This window comes from Leptonotus elevatus, chromosome 2 (genome assembly GCF_054856555.1).
Source record: "Leptonotus elevatus isolate MCC_2025b chromosome 2, RoL_Lele_1.0, whole genome shotgun sequence".
Classification (NCBI taxonomy): domain Eukaryota; kingdom Metazoa; phylum Chordata; class Actinopteri; order Syngnathiformes; family Syngnathidae; genus Leptonotus; species Leptonotus elevatus.
The window spans coordinates 42,928,206-42,952,162 of NC_141240.1; the positions used below are offsets into that span (position 1 = coordinate 42,928,206).

General features: G+C 43.4%; 1 protein-coding gene across 3 annotated transcripts in view; it reads left to right on the top strand.

Annotated features, from left to right (window-relative positions):
- The first annotated feature begins 2,344 nt into the window (after positions 1-2,344).
- The window catches only part of LOC147180124 (receptor tyrosine-protein kinase erbB-4-like), a 327,725-nt gene continuing 306,112 nt past the window's right edge, over positions 2,345-23,957 (top strand). For all 3 annotated transcript variants that reach the window (XM_086068131.1, XM_086068133.1, XM_086068132.1), the window contains exon 1: positions 2,345-2,694. In XM_086068131.1, the coding sequence (XP_085924257.1) occupies positions 2,631-2,694 (64 nt within the window). In that variant the 5' untranslated portion in view covers positions 2,345-2,630. The remainder of the gene's footprint in view (positions 2,695-23,957) is intronic.

A 23,957-nucleotide genomic window follows, 5' to 3' on the forward strand; every position in this document is an offset into this window, starting at 1 on the left:
CGTACGGGATACGACAAGACTTTCAAAAGCGACTTGTCCCTCATAATGAACACGCCGTATCGAGACAAGCGAGTTTGTCTTGCGAGTTGAACTCGTTTGGTGTCCGTTTGGTGTCCGTTTGGTGTCCGGCCAGCTGCACCACAAACGCTTGTTGATCATGAAGTCAGAATCGAACCTCGTCAGGCAGAAGTTATGGAATCGAGTCCTCTGTTTGAGCCAGACACACAAAATGATGCTGAGTCCAACGAGACATTTTTCACTTGTGGTTTCGGAGCCGCTCGAATACAAGTTCAGATCTTGTTTTTTTTTTTTTTTTTCCGGCTTGACTGTTTCTCAACTGATGTCACAGCATCACTGAAAACGTGGCTGTCGTCTTCACCCGATTATTTGCATAAATGGTCTGCCTGTGTGGAGCTGTGGAATTTCCCCATTTCAGGACATGTTCAAATGGTGAGCAAATATGTTGTGAAAGTGATGGTCATGCACACGGAACCCGTGTCTCAACCGGATGATTGAAATAAGTCTGAAATGAGAGCTTATTAAAGTCAAGGCACTCAAAACAACAGCATAACATCTTGATTTTTCTGCTATCGGCAAAAAAAAGACACCTGGGACGAACATGTGAAGTCCAATTTTGCCTTCTTGTGATCTCGCAGTCGATGGAGAGCAGGTGCGCTTGCTGAGACCTGAGGAGGACGCATGAATCCCCTCCAGCATTGCGGCAAATATGTTTAGAATGTTTAGCATGAACTGTGTAGCATGTTGTGTTTAACACATGTTGATCGCTCAATTCAACTCGACTGTTCTGAAGAACTCCATATAACTGCTTCTCTTAAGTCAACGTTCAAACCACAAGTGATGCTTGAGTAGTCACCTGAAATAATAAAGTGGTTTATTTACACCATTTTTTTCCCTGTCCTTTATTTTGAAATGCTGCACAAAATATTCCAAACATTCAGACGTTGGCTCAAAGGAAAACAGACAGAAGTTTAGAAGTAACATAAGCACATTTAAATGTTTTTTTTTTTTTTTTAATTATACCCAACAAACACTCACCGGTGACAAACATCACATCACAAGCTGCCTTCAGGAACAACTCCAGGCTGTGCTGCGGTTTCCTGGCTGGCATATTTCCTTCGCCTTCTCTTCCTTCCCTTCAAATATACTGCAGATACAAAATTGACATTGAAGGCGTGAATTTTCAGACGATCTTTGGCGCCCTCTAGAGTCCACGGCGGCGCCCTGCATCAGCACCTAATCAGCCCAAATGGGCGCGCTTGTCCCTCAGAATTCAGTGGGTCGCTCCTCTTGTGGACTTTTCACCGGGTGACGCCTGTGGGTGTGTCAAGGCAGAATCGAAAGTGCGCATAAGAAAGGAAAAGGCGCGAAAGAAAACGCGAACCACTTGAGCATATAAAGGCCGAAATGTACGGCAACCGGTGGGGCTCAAAAACAAGCAAGAGCATTGTGGATGTCTTCGCTTGATATTGCAGCCCCCTCTTCTGTTCATCATGAATACTAACATGTAAGTTGTGCATTTCTCCATAACATCTGCTAGATGGCAGCAGAGGAAAGGACATGACTCACACTTTTGCTCACTCCATCAACTTCTCAACCTTACTTTTTGTTTTCACGACCCACAGCGACTCCGTCACGTTCCATTGATCACATCTGAACAATAACGATCAGTTGGAGTCACTTTCAGACAAATGAAGGGGAAATTGGCAGCACTCCTGCCTCGTGTGGCGTGACAGCATCAATGACTCTTAAATATAGCCTACATTATAATCTGATGAATCTAACTAAGTGATTAATTCATTTTTGTATTTGTATATCAATTAAATTAGCATTTACATTTAAACATTTAACTCACTTTAATTATGAATAATGCAAATAAAATAATTAGATGGATTTTTTATTTTTATTTTTAGATATACACATTCATATTTGACTATCATACATTTTATTAATTGTTGTGTTAGAAAACAAACAAACAAAATAAATAAATAAATAATGAAAAATAAAACAAAATAAAAGTTTGCCCATTTCTGCTTGCTGACTTCTCGTAATTCAGCGTTGGAAACTTTCCCAACGTGAACATGTGTTGTGTGCTCAGGTGGCCTTTTGTGCCGCAGGTGACGAGGTCACAGGTGCATTATTAAAACCACGGAAGCTGATCGCTGACGTGGTCGGACCTTGAAGCCGGGGACAGCGCGTTCCTTAAATGTCTCTTAGCCGTTGTAATTGGCTGCGTCAAACGTCTGTCACATTGCGGAGGCGTGTTCGGTAGCCGGCGCTCACAATCTCGCTCGCGCGCACGCACGCGCGCGCGCCCCCAGCCACCAGCACCGCGTCAGCGTGCGGGCAAAAACTGTCTCGCACAATCCACAGCGGAAAGCGATCCGAGCGGCAGCTTCGGAACTCGTAAACAAACACAGGCAAGCGCAAGCGGCGCGTAAAAAAAGGGCTCAGGTTGTTGCTGCCGCTGCTGCCGGAGGTGCGAGAGACCAAGCGAGCGATTCCAACATTTTGCCTTGATTGTTGCACGCTTGAGACACGAGCGGGATATCCTAATTGGACATGTGAGTTGCGGGGAGTCGAACGTGACAATCATCAGCCTTCTCGCCAAGATGAAGTTCGTCGCCTGCGCCTTCGCCACTTTGCTGCTCATCCGAACCAGTGCAGCGCAGTCAGGTAAGTGTTTGCTTTTGCTTTTGCTTTTTTTCTGTTTGTTCCGCTTTGGACTGGCGCCCAAACACCGTCCTGGAGTTTAATCGCACATTCGATGCACTTTGATTGGCTCGTTGTCGATTCGTTGGCGTGGAAAAGAAAACTTGCTCAAGTTCACACGGACGAGCTGCGATGCGTCCTGCCGGCTCGGTTCTGTGGGAAAATGCTTCTCAAAGTGCCTCTTGTTAGCTCATTTACATATTTTTATTTTTATTTTACTACTACTATTTTTTGGTCATTTCCGTCTCTTGCTTTGCGCTTTGAGCGATAGTTTATGATCGGAATTGTTCCCTGAATATTTCAAACGTCGAACAAGCTTGTCATCGTGCAGTAACTCCTGCTGGGTCAGTTTGTGGTCCGGCATCTGCTTGATAAATAGACGTCCCGGTTTTGGAGTCTCTGATCTGCTTTCTCAGAGACTTCACACACTTTTTTAGCATTCTGTTCTGTCTTTTGGTCTGCTTTGGGATATTTGGCTCTAATGAGCCACGCGCGCTTTTTTATTTTCGAAAAAAAAGCGCTTCAATCAAGCTCTGGCTAAAGCGCACTGACATATTTTGCAAAAAACAAAACAAAATGTCAAGCAGAAGAAGTGACAATATGCGAGGATGTGACTGTGACGCTCTCCAGGAGGGTTGACGTTCTCCGGCGCGCACGCGCACGCGCACGCGCTGCAAGCAGACGAATGCAGCCTATTTGAAACGTGCATTCATGCTAATAGATGCTAATAGTAGCAGAGGAAGAAAAAAAAGCACATTGATTGTATTGTATATGCACAGAAGTGCAGTCAGAGTGTTTGTAATGCAAATTCCAGCCAAGTTGTGCCTCATGGGAACTTTGTGGGTGTTCATGACTCCAACGTGGTTATGATGACGTAAAAGAGATTTTTTATTTTTTTTTATTTTTATGTAAAGAATCTCCTGTGCCCGTACGTGTGATTGTGCGTGTAAAGTATAGAAGTTTGAAGATTTTTATTTCACGTCAATCACTTTTCACGCATGGCATTTTCAACATTCAAAGGGTCAAAGGTCACGTGAACAAAATGTTGCCCACGAAAGAGCATTAAGTTTTGTTGATTGTCGGAGGTTTGCTAACTATAAGATATTTTTTTCTTTCGCGTTTTTGTCATCGCGTCGTCGTCATTTATCCAAATCATGTGCACATTTTAATAGTTGGAACATTTTCACTGGCGTGTGCGCGCGTGCATGCGTGCGAGGAACAAACGCAGCATTGGCATGCGCGCGTTCGGGTGACATTTGAAGACGCCTGTGCGTCGGTCTGGGGGGGGGGGGGGTTGGACGGGGGGGGGGGGGGGGGGGCTGGCACCACGTTTGGGGCTTGCGCTTGCTGAGTGCCAGTTTCAAATGACCCTCGGCCCGTCAGCTGGCCCGCGCCGAGCTGGCCAAGAAATGAGAATTTATTACAAGCTAATTGAGCTTCTTTTTTTTCCCCCCCTTTGATAGCATCAGTCTAGACTCCCGAGACCTTTTATGTGACAGCTTGACGGATGAGGGGGGATGCGAGGGGCAATTCTGTCATGCTTCAAATTAGTCAACATTGATATCAAACTTTCATATCTGCGCTGTGTGGATCCATGTGGAGCTTTTTGCTCACATGATATGCCGCCACGGTTGCTAAGAATTTACCTCTTGAAGGAGACGGATAGACGTGGAAGGGACAAGGGAAAGCCCCCCCCCCCACCCCCCCACCCCCTTAAAAATGCTGTTTAGATTTGTTTATAGCTCCAACCACTAAGGGGCAACGTGTTTTTGTTTACTTAGCTGAGCCAGATGTGGGCAGTGGCGGGAAATATTAAATTGGGGTTCCACTACTGGACAGTTGTGGCTGATTTCGAGAGACAAACTTTTTTTTTTTTTCTTTTTTTTTGACGATGTGATTTTGTGTTTATCCTCCTGTTGCTATTCATACAACTAAAAAGTAACTTTTTGTTTGATTAAACACGTCTAGATTTCACACAATTCATAAGTAAAGTGAGATGAGATCATCCTTTTTACTGTATATACTTTTTGTGACATTTCTGTTTAGTGTTGTAAGTTTAAAAAACTTTTTTTTTTTTTTTTTTTAAATAAATGTACCATGTAGGGATAGACAGGCCGATTATTGGCGCCAATATTGGGCATTTTGACAAATATCAGTATCAGCTTTTCAAAAAACAAATAATCTGGCGGCCGATATAAAACCATTTTAATCCCTGGAAACGATTTATTTCAATTTTCAGTTAACTTTATGAGAGTTGCTGCTGACCCTTCCAAACAACTTTGCCGTAGAAAACTTTAGAGAGCTGTTTTCTTTACTTTTTTAAGTTGCCATTTAACTTGTTAAAACATACCGATCACCTCGAGAGCTCCCTGAACATTTTGTTAGAAATTTAAAAGGATGTCTATTGTCTAAGATTATAAAAAAAAAATATATATATATTATACATTTTGAAAAGTCTGAAAAGTTGTTCATTAAACATGCAAGACATTGCAACAAAGAATAGAAAAAAAAGAATATTGGCTCCAAATATCGGTGATCGGCCTCCTTGATCACTAATAATCGGTATCGGCCCTGAAAAAAAAAAATCGGTCTATCTCTACGACCATGTGACCATGTGACCCTGCAGTTGCAACATTGACAGCCGATGGGCAGCCGCGATGGGCAGCGTGCCCGTACCCACTTTGAGGGCAGTGGCCCGGCGCGGGGCAAGGTCGTCCCAAAAGGTGAGAAGGGCAATTGGATTTAATTAGAGGTCACAAATCCACTTTGGCTGCTCCGCATCTTCCGCACACAGACCGACCCTCTGCGTTGTCTTTCTTCTCGACCACTGGAGAGTTCGTTCAGCCCACCACTTGTAATTCCGCTCAGAGACAAACGCCTTCATGCTGCGGCTGAGACAAAACGCACACGCGCACGCACACGCACACGTCTCTTGTGTTTTCCTTTCTTCCCAACATGTATCCGTTCTTTGTGTGTTTTCTTCATTTCCTAATTTTTAATTTGATTTTGGGCCAACAGGATATTACACACACACACACAACCAAAAATGCTGGCTGTCCGTTAGGAATTTAATTGAAAAAAAAAAAAAGATTCCAGCATTTTTTCCCCCTTCCAAGATGAGAAGTTGACACGATGCTGAGATTTCCAGCATTCGGCGCGCGCGCGTGCGTGCGCGCGTGCGTGCGCGCGTGCAGCCTTCTGTACACAAACGTTGGCTTTGAGTTGCCACTCTGGCGGCACAAGGCCAAGGCAGGAAGTGGGACGTCGTTCGGCTTCTTTTTGACTGACAGCCGCTCTTTGGCAAGGCAGCGCCGACGCTTTCAAAACAAGTCGGGGCTTTTTTCTTCCCCCCGGACTGGCGTTCCTTCCGCACTGGATGTCTTCTCCCGCCTCGGCTCGTGCGCGTGCTCGCTCGAGACGATCACGATCACGATCACAAAAGCATTATTATTATTCTTTTTTTTTTTTTGCTCCATAACCTTGACAAAGCTGTTTTTAATGCCGGCCTCTAATCCCTCCCTCGCGTGCGTGCGTGCGTGCGTGTTTCCAACATGATCTCCGCGCACGCGCTCAGTATTTGTGTGCGCGCGTTAAACCTTGCTAAACTATTCCAAAACACCTAATCTGTTTCATTACACTACAAATTAAGGATATTTACTGTTCCGAGGCTTTTTTTATTCGACAGCCGCCTTAATCAGGCCCTAACTCTGCCCTGGCACGGAGTGTGTTATTCCCGGCGCGTGCGAAGTGCGCGTGCGCGCGCACGCCCGAGTGATGGATATTTCTGTATGCCGGAGCATGTGCACATTTATTTCTATCAGACAATTTGTGACAGAGACCCGTCAGTGTCTGCCTTCCTCGGCGCCTTATTGAATATTTGCCCGAGTGGAAGAGATGATTGTTTTTGCTTATGACAGAGAGAAGAAAGAGCGCGCGAAATGTAATATCACGCAGCGTTCATAACGTCGTGGATCACCGGGAGGGCCACGAATACGCATCGATCTGCTTAACAAGGCCGCTTGCGTTTGGCTCCTTTCGACAACTGCTGTAAGTCGCTCGTGCAAAAACCCAAATAAGCGGCTTGCGATGCGGTGAGAGGAAAAACAAACAAACAAAAAAAAACATATAAAGGGAATGCGATTGGCTCCAAATTTGAATTTGAAAAAGCTTATTTCACATTTAAATAAAGAGTCTTGTGATTGACGGTAATATTGGAAGCCGGCAGCTTGGATTGAACTCCTGGTTTAGTCAGGAAGTTAATTTCAGAGCGAGGTTAGAAGTGCCTGAGAAGACGAGCTCTGGGGAAGCTTCGTCCTCCGCACTCGCGAGTTGTTGTTTTTTCCTTTTTCCCTTTTTCCTTTGGCTGGTGTCAGCGCTTCTTAATTACAGTTTGTTTGTGCGAAATGAGAGTGATGGTTAAAATTGGCACAAAAAAGCGCGTGCGACAGCCAAGTGTGTATCTCTTCAAAGTGTGTTCAATCGTTGGTATTTTAGTCAGTGGACAACATCCAACGCGGAGTTTCTCTTTATGGCCTTGTCCACGCGTAACAAAGATATTTTTGGACAATTTTGGTCTGTCATCAGATTTACATCACTAAAATATAGGGGATGTTAGAAAAAATCGATTCGTCAATATATCCCGATATTACAGCGCGCAATTCCTGAATCGATTTTTTAAACATACATTTTTTATGGGAATATTCAACAAAACGTCTTACGTCACTTAAAGTTAGGATTCACACATTAAGCATGGAAGAATGTTATATGAATGGAACGTTAAGCTTTAATATTTGATTTCAGTGCTGTTCAAACATGAAACCTTTTTTTTCCTCATTTTCTGATAAATAAATACATTTTCACACAAACCTTGCAGTGTACATGTACAAGTTTACTGATTAGTATTTTCTAAATTTGAGAAGAAAAAAAATCGCAGTAATCAATTTATAGACTCGCATCGGGATTCATCGGTATGGAATCGAATCGTGACCTATGAATCGTGATGCCAATCGAATCGCTACGTGCGAGGCAACTCACACGCCTACAAAAATGATTGTTTTAAAAGCCTTCAGATCTGCAAATTAGGGATGAAACAAAACAAACGGTGCCAATATTCAACATTTTAATAGATATCAGCATCGGCCATTTAAAAAAAATAGGATCGCCAATAATAGATCGATATAAACCAGTGTGAACTTCTTTGAGCCGTATTATCCGGCGCGTACTTGCTCAAACATTCGGTAGCACGCATGCAACGATAGCAAAACAGTACGTTTGGTTGAACTTCAATGATGTGCTCACGTTAGGTTTGATCAATCTTCGTCCACAAATCCATCAAAGTCCTCGTCTTCTGATTGAACGGCTTCAATGCTAGCGTTATTTCGGCAACTGTAGAAACGCTTCTCTCGGCTGTTCTCGGTCTTCCGATTTTTCCGTGTAACTGATAGCTTGTAGTTTAAATTGTGCCTCGTATTGTCACAATCTGCAGTGTGGCACCGCGCCACAGGGTGGCGCCTCTTTGTTTTTGACGCCGGGGAGGCACGATTATTGTGAAGCACGGTGGCGCCTAGCCCACTGTTTAAAAAATAAATAAATAAAAGTGAACCTGTGGACTTCCAGTTGCTGTCCTATTTCTGCTGTCCCGCATTAGCACAGTAAGCATGTGTCTTCGCTGCTGCCATTTTTTTTTAGCCGAACCAATGTTGTTTTGCACAATAGCGTCCGCTTGCCGTCCTCGTTCACGCCCACCTTTGCCTCTTTCGCGTTCTCATGCTGACCTCAACCAAGTCCGCCTTTCCCGTATATAAGCGTTGTGTTTGGCGCTAACTGAAGTCGCACAACAACAGATTACAGATTTTGGAACTTGGTGGCACATAAAAGGCGCACCGTCGACTTTTTTTTTTAATATATTTTTTTAAGAGCTCAGTATTGTTCATTCGGTAATGTCATCATCATTGCTCTTTTTTTTTTCTTTATGTGGGTGAGTATGTGTATGTGCGTGCGTGCGTGTATTTGTTAGATCACCAAAAACCTATTAGAAAAAATCCCATACCGTTCACCTAAACCGAACACCGCCGTCAGGAGACCCGAGGAAGGACCAAAGAAAACAAAGGAAAGCACCGTCGACTTTTGAAATAATTAAAGACATTTAAGTGTGCCTTGTGGTCGTGAAAATACGGTATTTTTTTTATAAGAGATGCTACTGACCCTGAACTCTCGGCACCTTCTCTTTTGGTTTGAAAAATGAAAGCCAAGTGAAGCCAAAATTAACATTTCAGATATTTAGGAATTTTAGAAAACTATATTTAGGGAGCTATTTGCTCCTTTTGTGTTTTCATGGAACTTTTTAAAGCCTGCTGATGACTCTGGGAACTTGAAAAACTTTGTGTTAGAATTTTTAAAGCAAAGAAGTCTGTAGTCTACGATTTAAAAAAAAAAAAAAAAAAAAAAAAAAAAAACTGAAATGTTCAATAAACACATTTTTTTATCAATGACAATTGTTAATAATGGGAGCTATAATCGGTAGTGGCCCTGGAAAAAAAAAAGCAAATCGGTCTATCTCTACTGCCAGTAATCCTTTTATGCGTCTTGCAAACATCGATATTCCGGGTTTTGTGTTTGAAAATGTCACTGCCTGCCATCGATATGTTCTTGGACATCCCACCAGATGTTGGGAGAGCTTTGAGACGGAAATTGTGCTTCCGGCGTGAAAATGGCCGAAATGTCCCGGGTCTACTTTCCTGCCGTTGCAAGCTTAAAAACGTGTTTTAAAACACACTTCTGCGGTTCGGTGTTTTTTCCGGTTTTACCCCAAAACCCTCCGTCGGCTCCTAATAAATGAGGAGCCACCAGAAAGCGGCCGCCATGTCAGCTCGCCCGGTGACCAAGTGTGCAACGGGACGACGCTGACGGCTCGGGAGGTGCACCAAATGGTTGGAAAGAGATAGTGGATGAGCACGGGAATTATGGGATGGCAGTCCAGGATGATTGTGCATCAGACAGACAAGTCCCCGTGTTTCTTATCCTCCTCACTCGCACCCCCGCCCCGATTCTTTCGCCTCTCTGTTTCACTGAAGTGACCTTGCAGTCCCGCAGAAATATGGCCGCCCCTCCGGCGGCTTTAAAGGTACATAAAACTTCGGTGAGCGTGCGTTTGTGAGCGTGCGGAGGGACCTTGGAGCCGGCTTTGCTGTGGTTGTGCGAGTCACGTTGGCGGCAAGAAAAGCTGTGAGAATGTGTTTGCGCATCAGCATGTTTTTTTTCCTTGCTGGCTCCATTCATTTGTGTGCGGCGACCAGTCAAGTGCGTCAGTGCTCCCTTTTGCGTTTTGGCCTGGAAACAACCGCAGGTCGCTCTTGGCAAGGTGATTGTGGGGTCGTCGGTAAAATGCCGGCGAAAAACAAGAGAGGTGGTCTAATTTCATCTGCGTGCGTGCGTGCGTGCGTGCGTGCGTGCGTGCGTGCGTGCGTGTCCGTCCGAAAGAGGTTAAGGTGGACAGAATGAGACGGTGCGCTGCCTCTGAGGAACGCAGCTATCATCCTCACTAAACGTTCCAATTAATCAATCGCGGCCACACGCGCTTAGTGCGCGTGCGCATGTGTGTGTCTTTTGCTTTGCAAGTTTGAGGTTTTGTGTTGATGTATTCTTCAGCACGGCTTGAACATTGCACTAAACCAGCCCTTTTCAAATAGAGGGGGGGGGGGGGGGGGCGGCGCAATGCCAGGGGGGGGGCAGGGGGGGGGGTCTGGTATGCGCTCGCATGTAACTCCAGGTAAGGTTTTTTTTTTGGGGTCATATTAGAATATAGTGTAATTGCACATCCACGACAGTAGGTGGCAGTAGCACTCTCAATTTCAGAAACTGTGCAAGGAGTAATAGCTTAGATTATTTTGGTAATAATTGAAATCACAATTATTCAAACGATTGTTTTTTGTGTGTGTTCAAAACAAGAAAATGTTTAAACATTAAAAAATATTAAGACAAATACAATTATTTGAAACACTATAATTATGTAAGTTCCTTTGGGACCAAACTGAATTTATAACTATATATATCTATTATTTATGTTAGCAAAAATGTGAACGGTTTTAAACAGAAACACTTACCGCTATCTCCGGGTGGCGGCAGACCCGTACAGGACGCCGTGTGAGGCTTTGCAGTCCGTTCCCGATGCCGATTAGCTGGTAGGAACAAACATATTTATTTATTTTTAAACGTTGGTGAATATGTGCTAAATACATATTTTATAATAATATTATAATTTTAATTAATTATAATAATATTATAATTTTAATTAATTATAATAATATTATTATTTTAATTAATTATAATAATATTATAATTTTAATTAATTATAATAATATTATAATTTTAATTAATTATAATAAATGCAATGATGGTAAAAATGGGCATAATATTTTTCCGGCGTTTCTGTTTTCCGCCAAGCATTTTTCATTTTTGGTTTCGGCCCAAAATTATTATTTAGATACACCAATCCGATGTCGGCCAAATGTGCTGACGTCTGGACCGACGCCACGGGTAGGCGTCGGCCCAGGCGTCGGCACGTCGCGTAGAAAAATGACGTAAATACACACTGCACCGACCCCGACTATTACGTACCTTCACCGCATGCGCGAGAAGTAATTCCCCTCCATACCATCGGCGGCGGTAGTCATTATTCCTAAAGGCAACGGGGGCGGGATATAAAAACGTAAACAATACATACCGGTTACTTTTTCTCCCACGATGCCCCCCCAACGTATTCCAACTCGATCCGACTTTACGACAGTCATTTATACACTGATCAGACGGCGCACGCCGTCGGCCCAACGCTGTCCGACTCCTGACGCCGGATTGGCGTATCATCAGTGATGAGAACGAGTCGACTGCGCAAGCCGAAGCTGTTACTTTCCCGCCCTCTCATGCAGAGGGGCACAGCACCTCCCATAAGGACGTAGTACGCTGCGAATTTGGGCTTTGAAGTTTCATTGAACCCGATGAGGTGGCGGACCAGTGCTGAAAATGCATCCTGCCGCTTCTCTCAATATTCGCTGTCATCTTCAAACTGGCCCGTTCATCGAGTCTGTTCTCACAAGCTGTGAAACGAGGCCAACAGTTTGCAAACTTAGTATAGAGACATCAAATGTGTCAAGTTATCGGTATTCATGATATCGGTATTCCAAATCGAGAGAATTTACAATCGAAGACCCTGTTGAAATTTTCCAAAGGATATTCTCGCAATAAAATATGAAATCGCTTCTTCAAACAAGATTGATTAAAAGCAGAATATGTAAAGGCAAAAGCAAAGACTCTGATTTGAACATCTTCTAAGATCAAATTCTTACTAACATTAAATATTTAATAACTTGGTTGGCACTGTTTAAGAAACAGTTTAACTTTTGTTTGACCTTAGGGTAAAAACAAATCAACAGCTGTTTAAATAGAATGTAAAAAAATGTGTTCTCGCGTGACGAGTGACAAAAGAGCAAGATTGCTCGCAAGGTTAACCACCTCACAGGAAGCATTTCACATTTTAACCATGTTAACCATCACGAATGCATTTATTACCATTACAGTTCAACATAATCCCAAATTGTGTACTCGCACCCGTAACTTTGAAGGTGCTTGACTGCGTGACAAACGTGCATTGGTGAGCGTGTGAGGCGAAATAAAAGCGCGGGGGTTTTTTTTGGTGCCGATTCAGTTTTTCTTTTATTTGCCGTATTTGTCTCCTATCCAGGATGAGTTTTGTGGACTATTTTTTCATCATCACATCTCAAAAAAAATTTATTTGCATGATCTCTACCAACTTGTTGCCTTGTTTATTCGTCTCCATGGAGACCAATGGCCAATTTGCTTGTGGATTGAGTTGAAAGTTGCAGAACGCATCGCTCTATTTTTCACTTTCTCACGGAATCCCAGGAGATGCTAACTTCGCTTGGTTTTGCACAAAACTCCAACTCACTTCAAAGAGTAATCAGTTATCCTCGTACTGGCGGATTTCCCCTTAGACCCAGAAAAATCCTGCTACAGAATGAAAATTTAATATCTCGTTCCTACATTATATTCAGAAAGCAAATTTCACTCAAAATGTTTTTGGCTGTTTGTGCCCGTTAATTTTCGTCTTTAATCTTGATAAAAATAACGATTTGTGGGTCATTCACGGATAAGGATTTTACCAGACCCATCATAATACATTTATTATAAAAACACATCAAATATGTATTCTTTATTATTATTATTATCTACAATTTTACTATTATCGACCGTGTCCTGTGGGGGGGGGGGGGGGGGGGCTTCGGGAGTACGGGTTACCAAGCCCCCTGATACGGGCTGTTTGCACCCTGGTACGACCGGAATTTGGTCCGCATTGCCGGCAGTAAGTCGGATTCGTTCCCGGTGAGGGTTGGACTCCGCCAAGGCTGCCCTTTGTCAAAGATTCTGTTCATAACTTTTATGGACAGAATTTCTAGGCGCAGCCAAAGCGTTGAGGGGTTCCGGTTTGGGGGCCTCAACATTGCATCTCTGCTTCTCGCAGATGATGTGGTGCTGTTGGCTTCACCGAGCCGTGATCTCCAACTCTCACTGAAGCGGTTTGCAGCCGAGTGTGAAGCGGTTGGGATGAAGATCAGCACCTCCAAATCCGAGACCATGGTCCTCAGTCGGAAAAGGGTGCAGTGCCCTCTCCGGGTCGGGGAGGAGTCCTGCCCCAAGTGGAGGAGTTCAAGTATCTTGGGGTCTTGTTGACGAGTGAGGGCAGAATGGAGCGGAAGAACCGACAGCCGGATTGGTGCAGCGTCTGCAGTGATGTGGACTCCGTATCGGTCTGTTGTGGTGAAGGCAAAAGCTCTTGATTGGCCGGTCCATCTACGTTCCTACCCTCACCTACGGTCACGAGCTGCGGGTCGTGACCGAAAGAACAAGATCCCGGATACAAGCGCCCAAAATCAGTTCCCTCCGCTCTCGGTCATCCGGGCGGGACTCAGTTTCGAGCCGCTGCTCTTCCGCGTTGAGAGGAGCCAGTTGAGGTGGTTCGGGCATCTGGTTTGGATGCCTCCTGGACGCCTCCCTGGAGAGGTGTTTCGGGCATGTCCCACCGGTGGGTGACCCCGGGGATGACCCAGGACTCGCCGGAGAGACGTCTGTCCTCGGCTGGCCTGGGAACGCCTTGGGATCCCGCCGAAGGAGCTGGTTGAAGTGGCTGGGGACTGGGAAGTCTGGTCTGGTCTCTGCTGCCCCCACGACCTGACCCCGGATAAGCGGTAGTAAATGGATGGATGGATGGACAGTTAAATTAAAATCTTCTTACGATGCTTGCACCACATAATACTTTCAACTTAGATCAAAGTTATGAGGATAACAATTAGCCACCTAAACAAAACAAGCTAGCCACTACATAGCAGTTGCTCAAAGGGTAACTTTTTCATACAAACCGAATAGCTGCTCCCATGAGTTCGTGACTGTCTTGTGGATAATACAAACTCCTGACTTTAATTGTATTTCAAAATAAAAGTCCCAAGTCGCTGTTTCTTTTTTGGTCACACCATAAGATCATAAAATGGGCATAATTGGACATACTGGACCGTCACTGACCCTTATATGTCACATTTCGAGTGTCTAAATCCTCGACAACAGACTTTTATCCAGACCAAGGAACCCGTTTGACATTTCGTGACTCACCAGCAAACCAAAATGTCTGCTGGATGAATGGCAACAGGTGGACGCACACGCGTAACGTACCTTTCGCCACCTCATGGAAGGAAATGTCATTGTTCTGGCTATCACGATATATGACGGGCGTACGCAGATGAACAAAAAACGTATTGTAATCAACCCGTAATCGTTTTCTGACAGATTGAGTGAATTGACAGAAAGTCGTTTCCTGCGTCTCCCCTGATGATCTCACTGCTCTGCTTGCGCTCATTCTTCGACTGAAATCAATTGAGACAGACAAGCCGACTCCGCTCCAAAAAGTGATTGATCCACTCTAGAAGTTCACACGCTGCTAAAAATACAACTTAATTAATTAATTAAGTGCTGTTCATGATTTGTGTTTTGACAACTTAACCACGCGACTTCATTGTCATTAGTGTTAAGTGACGTGTTTACAAACAACACAACATTACATTACTTCACATTACATTTGTGTTATTTACACAAACCGGGCTGAACCTGAAGAACTTTCAATATTTAAGCATCGCTGCTTCTCGGTGTTGTGCGGGGAAACCATGCAAGAAGCAGGCGGTCCGTCCGACACGGAGACACGTTGGCATTGCCAGACAATGCCACGCCTTCTCATTGGCCGGCTCTCGTCGCGCTAGCGCTTCATAATGACGTTCTCAGAGGACTTCATATTTTGACAGCAGCGAGGCTTGCTTATGGATTTGTCATGTTGAGATTTGGGATTTTCTGAAAGGTTATTAAAACCAAAAAGTGTCCGCTTTGGCTCAAGTTAAATGTCTTTTTTTCCGCCTTTTATTTTAAACGTAGCAACAAAAATGATACATTTCTTGGGCTGGGGAGGAGTTCTGGTGGGGGGTGTCTGGTCGGTGCTGGATTTCACCTTCCTTGGTTTTCTTTGGTCCTTCCTCGGGTCTCCTGGTGTTCGGTTTAGGTGAACGGTATGAGATTTTTTCTAATAGGTTTTCTGGTGAGCTAACAAATACACGCACGCACGCACGCACATACACATACGCACCCACACACACACACACAAAAAAAATTAAAAAAATAAAAAAATATATAAAAAAATAAAAATAAATAAAAATAAATAAAAATAAATAAAAATAAATAAAAATAAATAAAAATAAATAAAAATAAAAGAGCAATGATGATGACATTTCCGAATGAACAATACTGAGCTCTTAAAAAAAAAAAAAAAAAAAAAGATACATGCCTGGAAGACTCACCTTAATATTCCAACAATGTTAGAAATGACATGACATGAGCTATCAGAGGCGACCGAAAGCAAAACAAAAGGAAAACCTGCAGGCCGTCCTCATCCTCTTCCTTAATTCGAGCATCCCGATGCCCGCAAAAGCGTGTTTTGCATGCCGCCCGACGCGCACTTGTGTGTTGGTGCGTGCGCATGTTGACAAGGCCTGCTTGTGAGTGGCGTGAGCAGGTGGCGCTCGCCGCCGCCTCCGCGCACAGACTCGACGAAAACAGTCGCTGGGGACCCGTCTGCGGGTTTCATCGCACGCCGGCGCGGCTTCACACGCAAGTGATGTTTTCAACAATGTTCCACTGCGACGCTTCTCCGCCAGACATATTTTTCCACCAGTCTGCATTTTTAGAAACCTTCTCTGAGTCCTGAAAGCGAGCTTAGGCAATTTAGGAAGAATTGCATGATAACCCTTATGGATTCTGATAAAAAATAAATAAATAAGTAAAAGCAATGACGAATCTGAGGCGGTTAAAAAAATTAATAAACTTGTGAATTCTGCAATGGATGAAGTGAAAATGTATTACAGGGAATGCAAACCAATTCGGCAAAACCTTCTTTTAAGGAATTTCCAATTTCTTGATATTGCTATATGTGTTGATAAACATGACATCCTAATTACATGAATGAAATCTTTATGTTTACTCATTGCAAGTCTCCACGAACCAGTGCAATTAAAAGTAATTTTAATTAAATAAAACCAAAGCAGAGTTCAGCAAATGTTCAAAAGCTAATCTGGGGTCTGCGGTTCCTGAAAAATTACTAATTTTTTAGTTTTTGTTGTTGTTGTTGTGAAGCCTCATAATTATGACAGATGAAAGTCAACACTTAAATGACATCTCCATAATTGTATTTGAAACTACTTGTGGTGTAAGAAGGCAAACATAACAAATTATAAAAGTAATTAGCAAATTTGCCTATTCACTAATTGTTGTTATTATTATTATTATGACGGTCGTCCAGCCACCAGAAAGTCGGCTGTTGGATCCCCGCTCTCCCTAAGTCATGTGTCGTCGTGCCCTTGGGCAAGGCACTCCACGTTGCCTCCAGTGCTACTGACACTGGTGTATGGAAGGTGCGAATGTTTGGTGGTGGTGGGAGGGGCCATAGGCGCACACTTGGCAGCTGTGGCTACTTAAGTAGCTTACCGCCACCACAGTGTGAATGTGTGAGCGGATGAATAATGTATCCGCTCCATTGTAAAGCGTCTTTGAGTGTCTAGAAAAGCGCTATATAAATCCCATGCATTATTTTCCTCATTTTTCATCAATGATGCCAGAACATGAGTAAAAACAGAAGATCCCTTGTCATTAATAACTAGCTAGCGCTAACTGCTAATGGCTAACGGTGTTAGAGTAGACAATATTAAGTATTGTACTCTTTGCGTGTTCAATTAACTGAATGGTGAGATTCTGGTGAAGAAGTCCCTTTGCAAAGGTAAATAATTATCAGAAGCTTCTGAGGACAAAAGGCTGATGACACTGAAGCCGTGTTCTATCAGGTTGTCTGTCTCGTCCAACGTGGGGCATCAATACTTATACAAAAGTGGGAGAATACGAAAAGTCTCCTCCCATCAGCCCACAGTACATTTGTTTACAACTCAGTGAATACAAGAGAATCTGTTCCCATGGGTATAAATCAGATTAGAAAAAATACAATAATAATAAGCCTGACTCCCTTCCGACCAGCAGAGACCGGCCCTCCCATTTAGAGATAGCGAATGAATGTATGAACTCGTTGCCCTTCTCATGAAAGTAACACAGATAAGAATACAATTCTATTCATTGAGCCATACTGCTATAACTAAATCCAAAACGGCTAAAATATAAATTAAAACTGAAAAACAATGTTAATAACTCATCATTCCCTCATTTGAGCTCTACGTGACTCAGACCCAGCGAAATACTAAATTGCGGCGTTTCCCACCACACATGCCGCCCCGCGGCATCGGCACCTTCAATGTAGGGCTGGCCAATAAATTGAATTAATTAAGTTCTGTTCTATTCAAACGTTCTAAACACGTAAGTATTCATTATTATCGTCGGAACATTTTGCCCGGGATTTATTTTTGGCCATTTATTTAAAAAAAAAATTATAAATGAAACCTTTAAATAAATGTGGGTTTAATACTTTGGTTAAAATTGTAACTGTCCAGAATGACTCATATAAACATTTTGATTCGATTTTTTGTCCATATCGCTCAATCTTACTTCGATGTAACTCCTGCACTTTTTGCTATTCAGTCAAATGTTCATTGTTTTACGTTACTGTAATTCCTAAGTCGTCATCATCATCATCATCATCATCATCATCATCATCATCATCAGAAGTGCTGATGTGTACATTTTGGATGAGTGTATGGAGTTGTAAGCCTTTTACCGTGCCGTTTTTTATTTTTACAAGTACAGCACTGTTGAGTTTTGGAATCATAATCTGTGGTATATTTATGACGTCAACTATTTGTATTGAGTCTAGTTTCATATCCTTTGTGAATTGCGGGGTTCCAATGTACACGTCCGTTGAGTCGGAACACTGAAGTGGTGTTCGCCGTTCGTTGCCTCTTTGGAGTGGGGAATAATTTGTGAAGTCAACATTCTGTGGGTGCTAAATTCCCAGCACCGAACCATTGACCCGCCTCCTCCGCAGGCTTTTATTCACCTTGATTCCAGATTGATGTTCCCACCACGGAATCCGCTTCTTGAACCTGAGCCAGTTAAAAGCATGAAAACGGCAAACGCCATTGAGGGCTAATCAATTTTCGGAAGAGGCCGAGCTCATCGGAATTATTTCCGATTGGAAAATGCCGCAAATGATTAAATACCGGTGTGTGTGGAAATCTCTGCTTTTCAAAGGGTGCGAGTGGTGAACTGTGTGCATCCCCATCGCAGGCATGGAACTCACTCAATATGGGTAGCAATTAAAAGTAATTGTCACATTAGAAGAGAGCGTTTGAGATGCCTTCAGTAACAGACTGCAGCTGCATCCATGTCAAATTTACTGCTTCCATTCTCTGAGGCCAGAAGCACAACATGAATATAAAATTAAATTGCTGCATTAAGCGCTTACTGCTCATTTGGCTGTGTGTGTGTGTGTGTGTGTGTCTGTATAATGAGCATCTGTGCTTTTCGTGTGTGTGTGTGTGTGTGTGTGTGGCATTATGACTTGTAACGGTGCACCTGTCTGTTTTTGGAAGCTCCCTTTTGAACGACCATCCCAGCGTTGGCTTACCAGCTAAGTAGCAAATAAACTACAAATGCACGTGTGTGTGTGTGTGTGTGTGTGTGTGTTTGAAGGAAACATTCTGCGGGGGAAAATTGTGCTACTAATTAGCGGAATTAGCCACAGATCAAAAGATTCAATTAGAAAGCTGACGAGGGAAGCGCGCGCCTCCAACTTTCACGCTGGAACGGACGTCATGCAGTGAATATATGCAAGTAACCTTTTTAGCTGCTGCCAAGGTGGTGTGGAATACTTTAGGATTGTTTTTTATTTTTTTTTTAAATGGAATTGCTCCCTGACATCAACGGATTTAGAATTGCTTCTGCCATGAAAGTGCCTGTGTGGCCCGGGCGCCTTTGTAACGTGGGAGTAAAGCCGCGCCACCAATTTCATTCATTTGTTTGTTCAAAGACTCCCAAATGGACATCAGCAAATAAAAAGATGGCTGTTAATTAGTTATCAACACACACACACACACACACACGCCGCTGTGAGATGTCATTAATTCACACGCTTGATTTTCCTGTGCTTCCTCATACGGTGTGTTCTTCAGTTCCAGACCTAATTAAGAACATAATTAAGCGTGTGTGTGTGTGTGTGTGTGTGTGTGTGTGGGAGGGGGGGGGGGTGTGTGTTGTGTTGTGTTAGGTACTCACATGCACTCCTGTCACAACTTGGACCAGCACGGCCAATTCACAGCGCTGCTAATTTTCCATTTAAACGCCACATGTTTGACTCCTAATTAAATATGTAGCAAAAGAGCAACAAGAAAATAAACATAACGTCAACTGAAACAAGATGATTAACAAGAGACTCGACAAAATGCAGTGGAGAATGAATTCAATAACTGGAGTTTGTCAATTTGGAATGCTTTTTTTTTTTTTTGCATATTATGGTCGTGGTTATCATTTTTTTTATGCTAATACAGCATATCAATATTTTATTTTAATGACATTTGAATATTGTCATATAAAACGTGCTATGTTATAATTGATGCTTTTCCCGCTAATATCTGTTTATTTTTTATGCATGAATGCGTGTATGTGACTTCAATTTGCTCATGAAATCGATTTTTGGCCTGGAATGTTTTATTTCTGTTATTCCAAATGGAGAAAATGTCATCTGAACAAAGTCAGAGGTTTACCAGCATTTGGGCTTTTATTGTGTTTTGACCCGAGGGGGAAGTAAAGCGAGCAGTAATTTTCGCAACTGTGGTGCCTTGAAATATGAGTGAGCTGAATTTTGAGTTATTTTAGACATGAGCCATCCGGATTTTTCTTTCTTTTTCATCTTCTTTCTTTTTGCCTCCAAAAAATGTATCATATGGTGGCAGGGAACCCGAGTCTCTTTGTGACAATTAGCAGTTCTTCAAAAAAGAGACTTGAAATATTTTTTTCAATTCTGATGTTGATGGTCAACCATGAAAAATGCAAATATACCAAAAGCACATAACTCCGTCTTATGATGGCAGTTTGTGTAGCCTAATGCTAGCGAACAATACAAAACTCCATAGACGGGCTCACGGATAGCATTGACGTGACTTATAATGACCACATCTGAACACGGCACATGTCGGCATACAATAAAACAAAACTCACGCGCGTACTCTTTTTTTTCCTCTGTGAAGCGACTGACATTACTGCGGCTTACAAAGTTGAGCTGTGATGTCTCCATGTGACGTATATCCGTACGTTTATATTATATTGCACCCAGGTGGCCAAGGCACACGCACCGCTAGGAGGAGCACAATTTCCATTGAAATGAAGCAGAAGTATGAAATGATGCGGTGCTATTTTTCGTTTTTGGGGGGAGTCTGGAATGGATTAGTGGCGTTTCCATTCATTTCATTGGGGAAAGTTGACTTGAGGTACAAACATTTGGAGTTGCGAGCATGACCCCCCTCGAACTCAAGCCACCATTGCAATTGCGGTTTTGCAGAAATCTCATGCGTTCACTTTGAACTCGCTTTTGAGTCTTGTCAAATGAGTTGGCAAATGCTGCACTATGTGGCTAATTGCTAAAAAAGCTGAAAAAGAAATGAAAATACTCCGGAGACTCTGAACGCAAACGTTGTTTGCTTGTTTGCTTGTTTTTTGTGTGTTGCCTTGCTGCTGTTTTGTTGCGCTGCGCTGCGTTAAATGGGAGCGTCCGGTCTGCTGCGGGGCCTCATTCATCAGCCTCGCGCAGGAACGGCGGACACAGCTGCCGTGAAATCCGCCGGCACGTGCGCACCAGCGCGCGCACGTGCAATTTATTTATTTATTTATTTTCTTTTTTTTTCTTTTTTTTTCTTTAAAGAGCTCAGTATTGTTCATTCGGAAATGTCATCATCATTGCTCTTTTATTTTTTATTATTATTATTTTTTTTAATTTTTTTTTATTTTTTGTATGTGTATGTGCGTGCGTGCGTGTATTTGTTAGCTCACCAGAAAACCTATTAGAAAAAATCTCATACCGTTCACCTAAACCGAACACCAGGAGACCCGAGGAAGGACCAAAGAAAACCAAGGAAGGTGAAATCCAGCACTGACCAGGCACCACCCACCAGAACTCCTCCCCAGCCCAAGAAACATCCAGACCCCAACAAATCCAAAAAACATAAAATCAGGGAGGCCTCAAGAGACCGAAGGAGAGACTGAGGAAAGGAAGGAAGGACAGACGAAGCCGCGTGAGATCCGCAGACACCAGCCAGCCTCCACCGATTCAATGACCTGAGGAGGAAACAGATTCAGAATCGCACGTGCAATTTAAAGATATATACGATAAAGCTTCTCGCTGCCCAATGCGGACGCAAAGGTACGAGTAATTGTTTTGACCTGGTCTTGCGACATCAACGCCCCCACCCTTTGTCTTCCCATTGGTCGTTACGCTCTCGTCTTTTTTTGTCCTCGTCGGACTCCGTCCTGCTGCTCGGCTGTCCGTGTCACGGCGAGGCGCGGCTTTCGCTCGCGCTCGCGCTTCCGCCAGCGTGGGTTCGCGCACCCAGCAAACGTCCCCCGGCCGCACTGAAAGCTTTATTTTTCTCCAAAGTGGAAGAAAAGACATTTTCTCTGAAGCTGAGTGGCAATGTTAGCTCACCTCGAGTGGGTGTTAAATGGATTTCAAAAGCGCTTGCAATTTTTTTTTTTCTAGTTTTTTATGTTATGCGGTTTAAGATCTTTGAGATTTTGGAACATCAAGGATCTTCCTTTTGAAAGGTGTTTGTGGTAGAGAAATGATGAGCACATTTGCTGTGAATTATTTAAATCAAGCGCCTCGAGAATTGCTCAGATGTTTCTTTTTAAATTGGAACCAATTGCAGCGTTCATAAAAAAACGTGATTTTAAATTTTTAAATTGTATCCAACTCGGCCATCATTGTGAGGTCAAGGCATCCGAATGGACGTTCTGCAACGTCTTCTTTCATCTTTCCACACTTTGGACAGCCCAAAAAGTGACTTATGCTTCACTAATGGGGATTTTCCTTTTTAAAGGATGAGAAAGAGGGGGGGGGGGGACCACCTGAGAATACGGTCTCGCGTTAAGTCTTGGGAAAGACTTGCAGAGCTGCTCTCAGGGAGTCAGCCGGGGAGATTTACGCAGCTTCTCTTGACCTTGAACATCCTCTTTTTTTAGTCAAATGCTGAGACGGCGTGCTCGGAAATTCTGATGCAAAAAGAGGAGCTGAACATTTTCTTCATGAGCAATTAATTGTCTGCTCGCATCTTGATGTCAGATCACATGATCTGTGGCAAAAGCGGGCACCGCTGTGTGCTTTCCTTTTTTTTTTTTTTTTTTTTTTTCTCTAAGAGCTCAGTATTGTTCATTCGGAAATGTCATCATCATTGCTTTTTTATTTTTTTTTATATATATATATATATATATAATTTTTTTTTTTTTGTGTGTGTGTGTGGGTGAGTATGTGTATGTGCGTGCGTGCGTGTATTTGTTAGGTCACCAGAAAACCTATTAGAAAAAATCTCATACCGTTCACCTAAACCGAACACCAGGAGACCCGAGGGGACCAAAGAAAACCAAGGAAGGTGAAATCCAGCACCGACCAGACACCCCCCACCAGAACTCCTCCCCAGCCCAAGAAACATCCAGACCCCAACAAATCCAAAAAACATAAAATCAGGGAGGCCTCAAGAGACCGAAGGAGAGACCGAGAAAATTAATGTTAACGAAGCGCTATTGCTCACTTTCTGCGACAAATGTAACCCCCCGACCTATAGCGGGCGAGCCACGGCCTCCATCCTTGCTCATTGCGCAACGCTTGTTTACCGCCACTGCTTTAATTTTCACCCCACGCAGTGTGAATTAGTGAGAGGAGAACATTTTCCCTGCTGGTTTGCTTCTTTTGTTTGGATTTATGCAGTCTCGCCCTTGGAGGATGTCCACTTCCCTTTACCTCTCCTGGAACGTTCTTTCCCCTTTTTGCTAATTGGCCACCATGAATTCCCCCGAGGGGGGGGGGGGGGCAGCCTGTGATTGACAGGGGTGATAATCCAGCTAATGGCAGAAATAGCAGCTGTTTGCGAAGGTGTTGAGCACGACTGCAGGGAAGGCGTGATGATAGATTGTACATTCTTGCCGCTTATTTTTTTCCCACGCATCTGCTCACCTCTCGTGCCTCAGTGTCATCATTAGCACCGTGTCCTAATTAGCACAGCGCTAGCTAAATGACGCGGCATCTCTGGGGAGACGGCGCGCTAATTTCAATAAGGAGTAAACAAGCAAAGTGCTCCCCAGCGACGGCGGATTAATTAGAAAGCGTCCTCCGCCGATGCCGATTGAAAGAACGAGAGTGGGACGATGCGGAAGAAGAAATGAGGGGAGGCAAGGGAGAGTGCCGGCAAACAACGGGGGCGGGGTCAGCAAAAGTTTGCTTTCATTTTTTGTGCTGAGACTGACGTTCATTTGGGCAAATTGTTGTCACTTTTTTTCTCTGTACAGTTTGGAGACTCCCAAAGCTTTCCTTTTTAAAGTTTCTTGTGAAGGTATAAATATGGCAACAATGACCGTTCCTTTTTTTCTCGGCACGATCATTGGACCGTTTCTTGCTTGACCTGACAGATCAACTTTTTTTT